Source organism: Dama dama, chromosome 27 (genome assembly GCF_033118175.1).
Source record: "Dama dama isolate Ldn47 chromosome 27, ASM3311817v1, whole genome shotgun sequence".
In the NCBI taxonomy this organism is placed as follows: Eukaryota; Metazoa; Chordata; class Mammalia; order Artiodactyla; family Cervidae; genus Dama; species Dama dama.
Genome location: NC_083707.1, coordinates 35,248,282 through 35,262,924, shown reverse-complemented (window position 1 = coordinate 35,262,924; position 14,643 = coordinate 35,248,282). Strand labels below are relative to the sequence as shown.

At 37.5% G+C, this 14,643-nt stretch overlaps 1 protein-coding gene across 1 annotated transcript in view; it reads left to right on the top strand.

Annotated features, from left to right (window-relative positions):
* The window catches only part of MIB1 (MIB E3 ubiquitin protein ligase 1), a 97,612-nt gene that overhangs the window by 71,682 nt on the left and 11,287 nt on the right, over positions 1-14,643 (top strand). The window contains exons 14-18 of the mRNA XM_061130883.1: positions 1,931-2,017; positions 3,663-3,824; positions 5,930-6,111; positions 7,609-7,801; positions 12,338-12,416. Of these exons, the coding sequence (XP_060986866.1) occupies positions 1,931-2,017; positions 3,663-3,824; positions 5,930-6,111; positions 7,609-7,801; positions 12,338-12,416 (703 nt within the window). The remainder of the gene's footprint in view (positions 1-1,930; positions 2,018-3,662; positions 3,825-5,929; positions 6,112-7,608; positions 7,802-12,337; positions 12,417-14,643) is intronic.

Sequence of the window (14,643 nt, the reverse complement as noted above, 5' to 3'; positions counted from 1 at the left end):
TCAGTAATTGTTAACAGTTTTGGGTCGTTGCTAATCATTGGTTTATCATTACTTCCTCAACCTCTTATGGATGAGATGGTTGGATGGCATCACCGACTCGATGGACATGAGTTTGAGCAAGCTCCAGAGTTGGTGATGGACAGGGAAGCCTGGTATGCTGCAGCGCATGGGGTTGCAAAGAGTCAGACACGACTGAGCGACTGAACTGAACTACTTACTAGTAGGTTACAGTAAAATCCCATGATGATGCAAATTCAGCTGTGGTATGAATTTAGTGTTCTGCCTAACAGTGGTGCTTCAGTGGAGGGAAGTAGTAGTGGGGGTGTGGGTAGGGTGGGTGTGGATCCTTCACGCCTCCAGTATTCTCTCTGCACAGTCTTCCCGAGTTGGTCCAGCAAAATAGGCATCAACTTAAAGGGATTTTCCAGAATCACTGCCACTGTTGTGGAAGTGTTGCTCAGCTACATCATTAAGAACCAGTATGCTGATGTCTAAACCAGTGTGGTGAGTTGCTACCAGGTGACACCAGGCTGCAGTTAGGACCTAGGGACTCAGTTCTCAACAACTGCTGGACCCCTTGAGCCTGTGACTGGATAGCAGGGTAGGCTCACCTTAGTTATTTCATTTATCTTAGGAATAAGATACCTCTACATTTTTATGAGCTTGGATTTTGAGGGAAACGTATTGATTGCAATTTTGATGTTTTGGTATATTCAGCAAAATTTTTAAATGCTTCAGCCAAGCATATGCCATAGGGAAGCTCTAAAGTTTCCAAAGAATTATCTGTGACTCCTGACTTCAAGGAACTTACAGTCTAGTTAAGAAGATGAAATGGCAGGGAAATTTAGTAGATAGTACATTATGTGTAATTAGGTCTTAGATCATAAGATGGACAGTCTGTACAAAGACATTTAAAGAAAGAAAGTTCAAAAGCTAAACTGCTTTTCCCCTGCCATTGTAAGCCTTTATTATTAAAGTTAATTCTCTTAGAAGTGTTGTTAACTATGATAAATTCCTTTTCATCCAAAATCCAAACTACTGACCTAAGCCAATACCACACTGTCTTGGTTTTGCTTAGTCGCTCAGTTGTGTCTGACTCTTTGCGACCCCATGAACTGCAGCCCGCCAGTCTCCTCTTGTCCATGGGAATTTTCCAGGTAAGAATACTGGAGTGAGTTACCATGCCCTCCTCCAGGGGATCTTCCCAACCCAGGGATCGAACCCAAGTCTCCTCTGTTGCAGGTGGATTCTTTACCAGCTGAGCCACCAGGGAAGCCAAAGAATACTGGAATGGGTAGCCTATCCCTTCTCCAGGGGATCTTCCTGACCCAGGAATCAAACTGGGATCTCCTGCATTCTTTATCAGCCAATTCTTTATCAGCTGAACTACTAGGGAAGCCCACTGTCTTGGTTACTGTTGCTGTATAGTAATCAGTAACTGAACTGAAGTAATAACTGTAGTAACTATAGTAATCAGTAACTGGAATCAGTTGGAGTAAGTTCTCTAACTTTGTTGTTTTTTTCTCAGACCTACTTTAACATTCTAGGTCCTCTGAATTTCCAAATACAATATGAAGACTCATTAATACGTTTTCAGGAAGTACTTACTTAAAATGAGCTGATTATGTCTGTGACTCTGTAATGGAGATTAAAAGGGAGCTGTGTTTGACTCTGTATTGTCCTTTGTCCTATAACTATCCTTAGGTGGAATCACCATAGTAAAAATAGTTTTAAATTTGCCGTTCTATTTCAGAAAGTTTGCTGTCCCACCACTTCTTCCTGCTCTCCACATCTGTTACCATGTATTACAAGGTCTAGCCCTTGGAGGGGGCGTGGTCAGCAGCGCCCAGTGTTATGGGTTCCTCATAGAGAGAGAGTTTATGTGCTTCTCTCTTGTCACATTTAACTGTAAGTCTTGTTGTTCTTTCAGGGAAATGCAAACCTGGACATCCAGAATGTGAACCAGCAGACGGCCCTCCACCTTGCTGTGGAGCGGCAGCACACCCAGATTGTGAGGGTAACGTGTCTACTAAAGTGAATCTTGCCCTTTTAAATGATATGTTGTTAGGCTTCTCAGAAGGCATAGTTAGAGGTAAAATTATGATTTTAGGCTAGTATTTTACATCAGTTGGGTAAAGGATTTTAATTTCTAATAGGAAAAATCTTAACTCTTACATTCAAAGTTTTTATAATTTTGTTGTCAGATTTGTAAATTCCTGGAATATTAAATCAGAGAATTTCAAAGTAACATATACATTTTAAAAAAGTATACTCCCTTTTAACTTTTATAATTGAGAGTAATTAGAGGCTTTGGCTAGACATTTGCCAGACATTTCAAAGAAGCTGGCATACGTATTTTTATTTTACTAATCTGGTGATTCCAGATCAAATACTTGAAAGATGATCTGTTTAAACTTTTTGTAGAGCAGTGATTCTTAAAGTCTGGAGGCTGAAGCAGCAGCAGTAGCATCACTTAGAGCTTTGACAGAAAAGTAAATTCTTGGGCCCCATCTCAGACCAACCAGAGCAGAACCCCCAAGGGTGGGAACTAGCAATCTCTGGTTTTACAGGCCCCCACGTAATTCTGATGCAGATTTAAATTTGAGAAACAGACCTACAGAGACATTTTATGTAATCTTTTTGAAACACAGTGAACAAAAAAAGAGCAAAATAGTAATTTGCCAAAACAGGTAGGACTATATGCTTGAGATTTATTTCTTTGTATGGTGTTTTTCTCAAACTCTGATAACATTTGCAGAAAGGTTAGGGAACTCGTTAAAGCAAAGTTTTATGTTTACTGCTTAAAATATCTGTTGAGGTATATCAATTATGCATTGTACATAAGAGATTTTAACTTAGCAAACACTTCACATTTATAATTATTTAAAATTCTCTTGCCAGAAATTCTTCATTTCTCTGATGTTTGGACTTACAACCCTTATAACCATACATTTGGAGAAAATTGACCAAAGGGAATGGAGAAAAATAAATGCATATTTCTTTAAATAATAGAAGAATTTTGAGTATTGTGATTTGGTCCTATTGGAAATACTTAAAATATACCAACTCACATATCTGAAATTAAAAGGAGAGAAAAAAATATCTTGAATTTCCTCCAGTTATTTTGATCTTAGAGTAGAATAATTAAGCTGCATATCGGTTCTTGTTTCTTTTTGCTGTCCCTGACTCAGTATGTTTGAATACTCAAACTCATCATTATTTGTAAGGAGTCACAGGGATACAGAGTGGTGGCAAGCAAACACATAAATTAACTTTCGTGGCAGCCCCATCAGATAGGGCTCTCATACTGTTACTTTAATTTTAATTTTTTCCAGCTTTATTAAGTTATAATAGACAGATGGTAATTGTATACATTTAAAGTGTACAACTTCGTATTTTGATCCAGGTATACATTGTGAAATAATCACCATAATCAAGCTAATTGACAGAGCCACCATCACACAGAGCTTGTGTATCTGTGTGGTGAGAACCTTTACAGTCTGCCTTCTCAGCTAATTGTAAGAACACAATACAATACCATGCAATGGGGGTGCTCTCCAGAACAAATTCATCTTACGTAACTGAAACTTTGTTACTTTAGATGTATTATAATTTCTTGTGTGTGGAATATTTTAGGAAAAAGAGACATTTTTCTCTTCTAGCTTTTGGTCCGTGCAGGCGCCAAGTTAGATATTCAGGATAAGGATGGGGACACTCCTCTGCACGAAGCCCTGAGGCATCACACTCTGTCTCAGCTGCGGCAGCTTCAAGATATGCAGGATGTGGGGAAGGTCGATGCTGCCTGGGAGCCATCCAAAAACACGGTGAGATAATTGTCACTTCTTTGCCAGGAGGAGCATCTTTTAATTCAAGGTCTTACATTTATGGCTCATTGAACCTGCATCTGATCAGATATTTCATCAGAAGTACAAATGTAGGAATTTAGTTTATGAGCTAACCACTAGTCAGTACTGACTGTATTGTTTGCATTCTTACTAAAAGTTATTTGGTTCTCTTTATGCAACTTAAGCCATTCAGATAGGAGAGCTGTGGTGTCTTGTTGTGGTTTGGGGTTGCATTTCCTCATGACTACTGATATTGAGCATCTTTTCATTTGCAGGTTTACCACCCATGTATATTTGACAAAGCTGTCACTTCAAACCTTAATTTATCATGTTGTTGAGCTGTTTTCCTACTACCAATCTGAATCAAGTTCCATATCAGATATGTGATATGCACATACATTCTCCCAGTCTGTGGCTTGTCTTTGTATTCTTTTAATGGTATTTTTTGAAGCAATAGTTTTTTTTTTTTTTCCCCCAGACTTTAAACTTTTTATTTTGAATCGGCGTATAGCCAATCAACAGTGTTGTGGTAGTTTTAGGTGAACAGCAAAGGAGCTCAGCCATATATATACATGTATCCGTTCTCCCTCAGATCCCCTCCCCTCTCCAGTCTGGTACTGACATTGAGCAAAATTCATGTGCTATACAGTAGGTCCTTGTTGGTTATCTGTTTTGAACATAGCAGTGTGTACCTGACCTTCCCAAACTCCCTAAGTGTCCCTTACCCCCAGGAACCAGAAGTTCATTTTCTAAGTCTATGAGTGGAAGAATAGTAATTTTAATGAAGTCTGATTTAGCAATTTTTTTCTTTTATTGTTTGTGTCCTGAGAAATCTTTGCTAAATCTAAGGTCACTAAGGTTTTTTCCTGTTTTGTACTAGAAGTTTATAAAGTTTGAGCTGTTACACTTAGGCCTGTGATTGATTTTGAGTTAATTTTTATATACACAATATGAAGTATGGGTCATCTTTTTTTGCTTGTGGATATCGTCATTCCAGTCCCATTTATTGAGAAAGACTCTTTCTACTGAATTGCTTGTTGTGCCTTTATCTAAAATCAGTTCTCTTCTGTTGATCTGTGTCTTTAGCTCTGTAATGCCAACACACTATCTTGATTACTGTAGCTTTATAATAAATGTTGAGGTCAGTCCAACTTTCAGCCTGGTTTTCAAAGTTGCTTTACTATTCTAGGTCCTTCACCTTTCCATATGAATTTTAGAATCATTTTTAAAAATGTAAAAGGATTCCAAGACCAAAGTGTTTGCTAATTGCTGCCTGTCTTTCTGTATGACCTTGGGTAAATACTCTAACTCCTATGTGCCTTGTTTTTCTCATTTTAAAAGGAGGGGAAGGGAGTAACTACCTCCATAAGGTTGTAAGGATTAAATGAGTTAGTTCATGGAAAGTGCTTAAAAATAGTTCTTAGTCCACTGTAGATGCTCCATCAATGTTAACAATTATTATGACTATTTTCACACAAGATGCGTGAGTTAGTAGCTCAGATGACAGTAGAACCTGAATTGTCTCATTCTCCACTTTGGATCTTAATTCCTAGCTCTTGGTTCTTTTCTCAGTTATCTCTCCCCTTATTGTTTCAAATTGGTTGCTAACAGCTCCAGGGCCAAGTTGTTAGAAAAGGGAGTACTGTTTCCTCAATATCTCGATCAGAAGTTCCATTCTTGAGTCTTATGGGCCTTTATTGACTTGATTTAGATTATGTGTCACCCCTGAACTAAGCACAGATGAACTGGGTATCTGACTGATTTGGACCTTCTTTGGGTTCACTTCTGAACCTGGAGGATGGGTCAGTCCTCATGCTGTACACCTGAGGACACTGGGGATGGGTGAGAGGGGACTGATACTAGGACTGCACCCCGTGAGTGTCCATCACGTCTCGATAGTGTGTATGCTCTTCCCAGACATTTTCTTATTCACGCATACATATTCATATATACACGCATACATATATACGCAAGCACTCACACCACACACACACACACACATATGTACGTATGTATATTTGGTGATAAGAAATGATAACAGATTCCTCAGGGGGAGAATAATGACTCTTTTCATATGATTTCAGTTAATAATGGGACTTGGTACCCAGGGGGCTGAGAAGAAGAGTGCGGCATCTATTGCCTGTTTTTTGGCGGCTAATGGTGCTGACCTTAGCATCCGAAATAAGAAGGGTCAGTCGCCACTTGATCTCTGTCCTGATCCAAGTCTCTGCAAAGCCTTGGCAAAGTGTCATAAAGAAAAAGTCAGGTTTGTATTATTTATTTTCATAAAACCTAATCTGTACATGAAGTATCATGTGGTTTCACAATTAAGGACTTGGTTCTTGTCATTACACATTTTAGTAGTTGTCCCTTGAACCTTGTACTTTCTTTCTTCTCATAATTTATGTGTAGTGATGAAATGACACCTCTTTGGAATCCATACACAGACCTGTGTTACAGGGAAATTAATATAATAAAGTTTTTTATTGAAGTATAGTTGATTTACAATGTTATTTTCTGATGTACAGCAAAGTGATTCACTTACACATAAATATGCATATTCTTTTCCATTATGATTTATTACAAGATACTGAGTATAGTTACTTGTGCTATATAGCAGGACCTTGTGTATTTGGACATGTGGTAGTTTGTCCCTGCTAATCCCGAACTCCTCTCATTTACCCTTTCCCCTTTGGTAACTGTAAGTTTGTTTTCTGTGTCTGTTTCTATGTCTGTTTCCTAAGTCAGTTCAGTTTGTATCATATTTTAGAGTCCACGTAAGTGATAGATGATATTTGTCTTTCTCTGACTTATTTTGCTTACTGTGATAATCTCTAGGTTCATTCATGTTGCTGCAAATGGCATTACTTTATTTTTTTTTTAATGGCTAAGTAGTTGTACATAGAGGTATATACATATCTTTAAGTATATTCTTAAGGAACATAAAATTCTACTAGAGAAAGACAGAATGTATCTAAAAATATATAGGTAAAGGCACTGTAATTACTGCAGTGATAACTTAAACACCGGGCTGTAAGGGAAACCACTTGGTGTGTGAACATGTGAGCCTGCGTTTTCATGAGTTTCTGAAGATTGCAGTAGAAGCAGTATGTCCCTCCTCTGTAGCTGTAGTTGGTTGTGCATGTGTATTTCTGTGTCATATATATATATTTATGGATGTGTTCTGCCTTTCTGGAATAGAATCTTTATGCTCCTTAAGGATAAATTTAAAGAAATGTCAAAACAGCAGCTGCAGTGACCTGTTTTTCACAGTTCCCTGTCCGTTGTGGACTCTGATGATGCTTCCTTCTGTCTGTACTTAGGGAAACTAACATGGGCTCTAGGTAGGATTTTTGTTTTTTTTTAGTTTTTTTTTTTTTTATTTTTGTTTTATTCCTATGTCTTGTGTCTTCCTCAGCTGGTTCTGTATAGATAAAAAAAAGGTTCTGAGTGAAACTGTTCATGTTAGTTTTTTTTTTTAAGCTAATGTTTTTGACTTCTGTGTTAGAAGATACACCCTTTTTCATTGGGTGAGGATTTGTTCAATTGAGATTTGAATCATGCTATATGTACTAAAAAAAATGCAAAGAGGTAGAAAAATGTAATGTATACCGTGTTTCATATATGATGGTAAAGCTTAGTTTTTAAACATAGCTAAAGTTTTTATGCAAACGAATGATGCTCTGGATGTTTTAAAACATTTTAATTAATGAATCTGTAACATATTCTGATAGGTTTGATTAGAATTGTTTTCTTTTATTAGTGGTCAGGTGGGTTCTCGAAGTCCTTCTATGATTAGTAATGATTCTGAAACCTTAGAAGAGTGTATGGTGTGCTCCGACATGAAGAGAGACACTCTGTTTGGCCCATGTGGGCACATCGCTACCTGTTCCCTGTGTTCTCCGCGGGTCAAGAAATGCCTCATCTGTAAAGAGCAAGTTCAGTCCAGGACCAAGGTAGTATGTTTTTCATACAACATTTTACTATTTTTTGATCTTTGAGACTACAGTTAATGATAAGTAAGATTATATGATGCCTTGTGTCTGTTTTAATTTTGTTCTTCCTAAGCAAGATCTAAACGTGGGAACGTATTATTTATACATTTATCAAGACACCAGTTGAAACATGTAAGATGAGTTAAAAATAAAGTTGTCTACTATTTTGCTTTCAGAGTCCCTTATCACCTAAAGATGTGTTTAATTCCACTTTGTGGTTTTAGTTACTTGTATATTACACCTTTTTTGAGCGCATGAATTGTTTTGTATTCTTCTTTGTAGAAGACCAGTTGATTTTTTTCAGCAGGATGTCACATAGTCTGAATTTATTTGATTGTTGTCATGGTGTTCTTTGTTTCTATATCCTCTGTATTTCTTTGAACTGGAAGTTAGATCTCACGGCTTGATTAGTATCAACTTGGACATTTTTGGAAAGAAAACTTCGTAGATGATGCTACTCATTTGATGTTGTGTCCCACTCTTCATTAGGCAGATGAAGTCTGATAATCCTGTAATTCTTTATCTCATCTGTCTCCTTTTGTTTTTTGAGAAGCAGATTCTTTTCTGAGTTTCTGGTTTCTTTCTTTTTTTCCCCATGTAACTTGGTGCTTTATCATCTTACTCATTTTAGTTTATGAAATAATTGATTTTCTTTAGTTTTTCTTAATGTGTGTATATCTGAAGTGAGGTTTAAGTTCTTACAAATAATTTCTCTCAAAGTGAGTAGCTTAAATCAAAAGATACTGTGGTTTTCTTTGGCTTCATTTATGAAGGTTATACTCTTTTTCTCGTTCCCTTGTTGTTATTCTTTTTATTTTTCTCTAGATATTTCCTAAGCTATACATTAACATTCATTATTAGCAACAAGTTGGCACTAATTCTCACGATGAACTAGCTGGCAGTGACTTGAAAGGTGAAATCTTGTCAGTGCTTCTTGCATTTTCATAGGGCTTCTTCTAAGACTATGTTTTTTATGATCCAAATGACTATATCATTGGTAAAATTTTAGGCACAGGAAAAAGTTCCAGGAGTTATTTTTGGGTGAGAGGTATTGGATTAGTAGTACGTATGTAATTGTTTAATCTTTTTATTTTATTTTATTTTTTTTGCATTTAGTGTACACATTTTTATTTAGTGAACATGGACACTAATCAGCTTTCTCTCTTAAAATAGGCTATGATAGATTTCTCTTTCTATTCTCACACATTTTAACATTTGTTTAATCTGTTTATAAAGGGAAGGAGGATATACTGGCAGCACTCACTGAGCGCCAGGCACTGTGTTGGCATTTCATATGCATTACATCGGTAATAAATTAATAAATTAACTAAATTTATTTATAAATCTATTAATAAATTTATAAATTTAATAAATTAATGCTTTAGTAAATTAATGTGAATCACTTTACTTGGTATTTATAATTTGCTTTAGTTACCTGCTGACAGAGTAACAGTTTGGGAAAGAATCTGAAAGAATAAAAATTTAAGCCATTCTCTTGTTTTTAGATTCTGTGTATTCTGCTGTTGTGCTTGAAACTTTTTGTTAGATTAAACCCTATTTCAAAAATGTTTCTTGAGCACTTGTTTTATAACCAAGACAGAGATGTATATATGATAGTTCCCCACTATAAATTAGTAATCTCTTGGCAAACTATGACTGAAGAGTAAAAGCTACTGTTCTGTATAGGGATGTCATTGGTGCTTTAAGAGAGATGTGAAGTGAGCTCAGATCCCAGGGTTGTGTAAAGCGGAGTCTCATCTTAGAACTCTTATTGATCCTCTAGTCACTCTGGTGTTTTCAGGTGAAAAAGCTGAAGCTCAAAGAAGTACAGTGACACTTGGGTCTTGAACTCAGTTTTCTTGATTCTTAAGTCCCTATTCTTTCCTCTGTGTTACGCTATACAAACGAAATTAAAAACAATGTCTACAAGAGAGGGTTGACAGAACAGGAGGGTAGAAAGGAAGGAATATGTTGTTATTCCTTTTTAGTCTAGTTCTGAACTCCGGGAATCAGAAAGCTTTCTGTTTGTATTTTAAGTTACAGAATTTTCATTCCTGTGCAAAAGTACAAAAACTTACACATACCCTCCCAAGAGGTTTGTCAGGTTGGTTGTGGAACCTTTGAATATATGGAAATAGTGACCCCAAGTGGCTAAAGGAGCATGAACATCTTCATAAAGATAAAATGTAAAACTATATTTGAATGAGGAAGAATAAATGAGCTTGGTCTGTTTAGCAATTAAAGAAATACAAATGTGAAATTATGAACTATTATTAACTATTTTCATCAAATTAGCAAAAACAGACTTCAGAATTTCCTAGCCAGGGAAGTGGGAAATGAGTACTCTCTTAACCCTGCAGTTGGCTGAATCACTGGGTTCACGTTTTTTTTTTTTTGAGAGACCATCCTGACAATATATATACAAACCTTTACAATAAACATGCTTTGATATAGTGATTCCACTCCTGGGAATGTAACCTGGGGAGAAAATCTTGAAGGGCTAACATTTATGCTTGCAAAGATCTTTTTAAAGAACTAATAGCTGAATGGGTAAGTAAGTGATTATTACATTGGTTTGCTAGATTATTTTAACATCTTTATAAACAATTCAGATACATAGACAGTTGTGTTGGGAATCAGCACATCTTTTATATAGTGAGGAGCAGAGAATCATCATGTGTTAGGCACTGATTATATATTAAGCATTGAACTAAACACTTTACACATAGTATCTAATTTATTCTCTTTTTTTCAATGGTCACAGTTTAATGTTTGGTCACTATTTAGCACATATAATTCCTACAATATTTATATGAAGTTACCCCTCACATAGAGATGGCTGTATCAGTCAGAATTCTAGCTGCTGATGTTTGGGATTTTCATTTCTTCTTTCACCCAGATTGTGCCTACTTTTCTTTTTAGCTTACTAGCCAGCAGATAGCTAACTTGAACACCTTTGAAACTTACCATGGTCCTCACACCTTCCTTTAGAGAAATGAAAGACTTTCTTGGGAGCTATGAAAAATATACCTGTCTTCAGGGTATGGGTCCGTTAGCCACTTTTCCAGAGTCTTCCTATTTTTGTTCCCCTTCCTGTGGTTCTGCTGACGTACTGCATAGTGTTAGCAGCTTGGGGGCTTAAGGTTATCGTTCCCTTCTTTGTCGTCACATCTTGAACAGGCCTAAAGCCTGGATGTGTAATCGTAGACTTGGAAAGACCACCCTGGTCTTGCATCTTATAAGCTGTAGGAGGCTGAAATTTGTTTCTTTCAACTGTTTTAAATCAAGTTAGAAACGTAGCAGAAATCTTAGATTTCTTCTTCTCTATTCTGTACATTTTATTAGTTACCAAGTCTTCTTAAATATTTTTCATAACTCTACTCTTCTATCTTATTCTGTCTTACTTCAGATATCCACCCCCCGCTCCCCGCCCCGCTGCCAATCTGATAGAATTTTTTTAGGATATACCTGAATAAGGGCCACCTAACTCCTCTCCCTGTCTTCTAATTGACTCTTACTACCTTGTGAAGAAGGATTGTTCTTTATTGTTCAGAGTTTTTAAAAGCTTCATCTCCACAGTGTTAGTAACTTGTTAGTACTGGAGCTGGAATTGGAATCAAGGACCATTAAGATTCTGCCCAACCACGTCTTACTGCTTCCGACGAAGTCACTATATCCACAGCAAGGTCTAAGTTGGGATGGTCCAATATTCGGTTGTTTAGGTGAAGAGGTGGACAGTATCGTTAAGTGACACAAGTAGGGGTGAATGTGTGTCAGAAGAAGGAGAATGAGGGAAAGGTGAATGTGGAGCCAAGGGTGGTAGGCAGGTGGGGGTCAGAGAACCAGAGCAAGCTTAAGAAATCATTATACATGCAGAACGCAGATTAAGTGGAGAAGAGGAAGAAACACTGAGGGAAATCATGAATACTCTGTGGAGGGCTGTGGCTTTAGAGATCAGGGGAAAGACTAGTTCAGAGCTCTGGGCTTCAGCCAGTGGCTGGGTGGGGGAGGGCCCATGTTCTGGAAAAGGATGTGCTAGGTGGCATTCCTCGGATGTGGATAATAAACCCCTCCTCCTCTTCAAGCTTTAGCAGTCTGGCTATTCTGGTTAGGTTTTTATGAATGTTAGAAATCTATCTTATCTCAGTCATTTGTCCTTTTAATGTTTCTTTCAAAAGTAGTTTAAGCAAAAAAAGAAAACTGAAGTCTAGTCTGTTCTCCCTGACCTTGGAGGAAGTGGAATTTTTGGTGTCATTCTTTAGGACAGGTAGGGAGACTGAAGTGGAACGAGGCCAGCTTAGCTGGGGTGTTTAAAAAAATGTGAAAATAAATGGCCAAGAGACTAGATAGAGGACAAAGGAGAAGCCTGTGGTAAATTCCTCTGTGTGGAAGAGTTTCCTTACAGAGGAGCAATGCATTTGGATACAAAAGGAGCTGTTAGAGTCACTCAGTTTATTTGTAGATGTTCACGCTTATGCTGTACCCTCTTTTTCGCAGATTGAAGAATGCGTGGTATGCTCCGACAAGAAAGCAGCTGTTCTTTTTCAGCCGTGCGGACACATGTGTGCTTGTGAGAGTAAGTAGCCCAAACAGAACTTCCTCAGAATTATCATAAAAATAGAAAGCGAAACAAATTATACCTTTGAATTTTTTAAAAAAGTAACTCATGAACAGAGGAGTCGGTGGCCTCTGGGACTCTCCATTTGTTCTCTGCACAAGTGTCACCACTGTCCCTCCTTAGTCCCGAGTGTTAGCGAAGGCTGGATGCGCTGGATGCGCTGCATTCCCCCAGCTCAGCTTTTTATTTCATTTGTGTGTGAGCACAAATGAAATAAAATGACTTCTTCTCACATACAGGAGAAATTTGTTTCCAAAAATGAATGTTGAAACAGTTAGTATGGCCTTTTTCCATGCATAAAATGAGCACGTCTTCATTTGTCTACACCTTTGTGGAACCTCCTCCTGTGTACACTCTCCACTGCTGCCATTCAGGGCAATAATTTCTGGCCTTCTTAACCCTCCTTAACCTCTGTGTCAAGAGAGCTTATAGGAATCTTTTCTTTATGGGGGTAATATTAAAATTTAAGAGGCGTTTTAACCTTTGCTTTTACATATCTTCCTTGTTCTTTGCAAGTTAATGTATTTAGTATTAATGTTCTCCCTTTTAATTTTTACTTGTCAGTGAAGGATTTTAAACATGTTTAACAGTTTATACTTAAATGGGCCCAAGCTAAAACATGGTGTTTCCTCTTATGAAATAGTTCAGTCACTTAGGTGTTGGTTTTTAATATAAAATCTGACAAAGTAACAACTGTGTGATAGATTAATCTCATTGGCACAGATTTGCTTTAAATAAGCATTGAGGGTTTTTTTTTTTTTGGCTGCTTTTCAACTAAGAAATGATCAAGGTTTTCTGCTATAACATTCTGCTCTAAGTTAATTGTTTCTGTTTATCAGAGACTGGTATAATGGCGGTTATCAGCTGTCAGAGGCCAAGAAGAAAGAGAATTCTGTCTTAAGTAAAAAGAGCTCAGGTTATGCAAGTTTTCACAGCCCAGGAATTAGCCAACATTTTCTGTAAAAGGTCAACTAGAGAACATTTTTGGCTTTGTGGGCCCCGTGACTTCTGCAGTAACAACTCAACCCTTTCCAGCTGCTTGCCTCTGCCGCTGTAGTGCACGAACAGCCTTAGACAGCATGTGAGCAAATGGGTGGGGCTGTTTTCCATTAAAACTTTATTTATAAAATCTTAGTGACCAGTTGGGTTTGGCCTGCAGTCTGTGGTTTGCTGACCCTGTCATAAAGCTGGTTATAGTTAATAGTTGGTAATGTGGACTCTAGAGCCTTAGTGTAATATTTTCCCTCAGGAATTCCCCAAAGTTTTTACATTATTTTTGCTTTAGAATATAATGAGAGCAACTGCTGATCTTATTGAGTTCTTAATTTGTGCCAACTATTGTAATCTCTTTTTGGGTATCTCCTCGTGTATTTTCATAAGAGACCTAAGAAGTTGATTTCTTTCTCCATTTTACAGATATATTGTTGGTAAACATATATTTGCTAGGGAGGCTGGACTTGCGGGAAAAATGTCCCTTTCTCAAGGAGCATGCAGTACAGCAGTTGGTCCAGTCTCCACAGCACAGTAATCAAGGAAGGAGGAGCTACAGCCCTTTGGACAGGCTGAAGAAAGATTTTATATCAATAATATGACAACCTAACTTAATAGTTACGGGAATTTGAAATAATTTGTTGTTGTTCAGTTGCTAAGCTGTGTCTGATTCTTCGTGACACCATGGACTTTAGCCTGCCACACCCCTCTGTCCTCCACTGTCTCCTGGAGTTAGCTCAAATTCCTGCCCATTGACTTGGTGATGCTATCTATTTGAAATAATAGTGACTACATATTACATACTCAGGCTGTTAAATTATAAATTCAAGAGAAAAAAGTCTGTCCTCAGATTGAAGACAAATCCCAAACCAGTTGTCTGCTAGCAATAGCTCCTACCTGGTTCATCTTGCCTAGGCCAGCATCTGACCCATCTCTTTTTAGGCCTTGGCACAAGATCGACCTTGACAGAGCATCTCTGTCCACCAGCATCGGCACGGTTGAGAGTCTATGACCCCCTTGTCCACACTGGTGATTTTTTATTTCGTTAAGGTTTACTATTGTATCATAAAGATACCCTGCCACAGTTTTTGTTATTTTTCCTGTTTTTGAATTGACAAAGATACTTGGTACCACAGGCTAAGATATGGAGTATACTTTTATAATAAATGCTAGTGGGAAAGAATGTGTTGAAGCA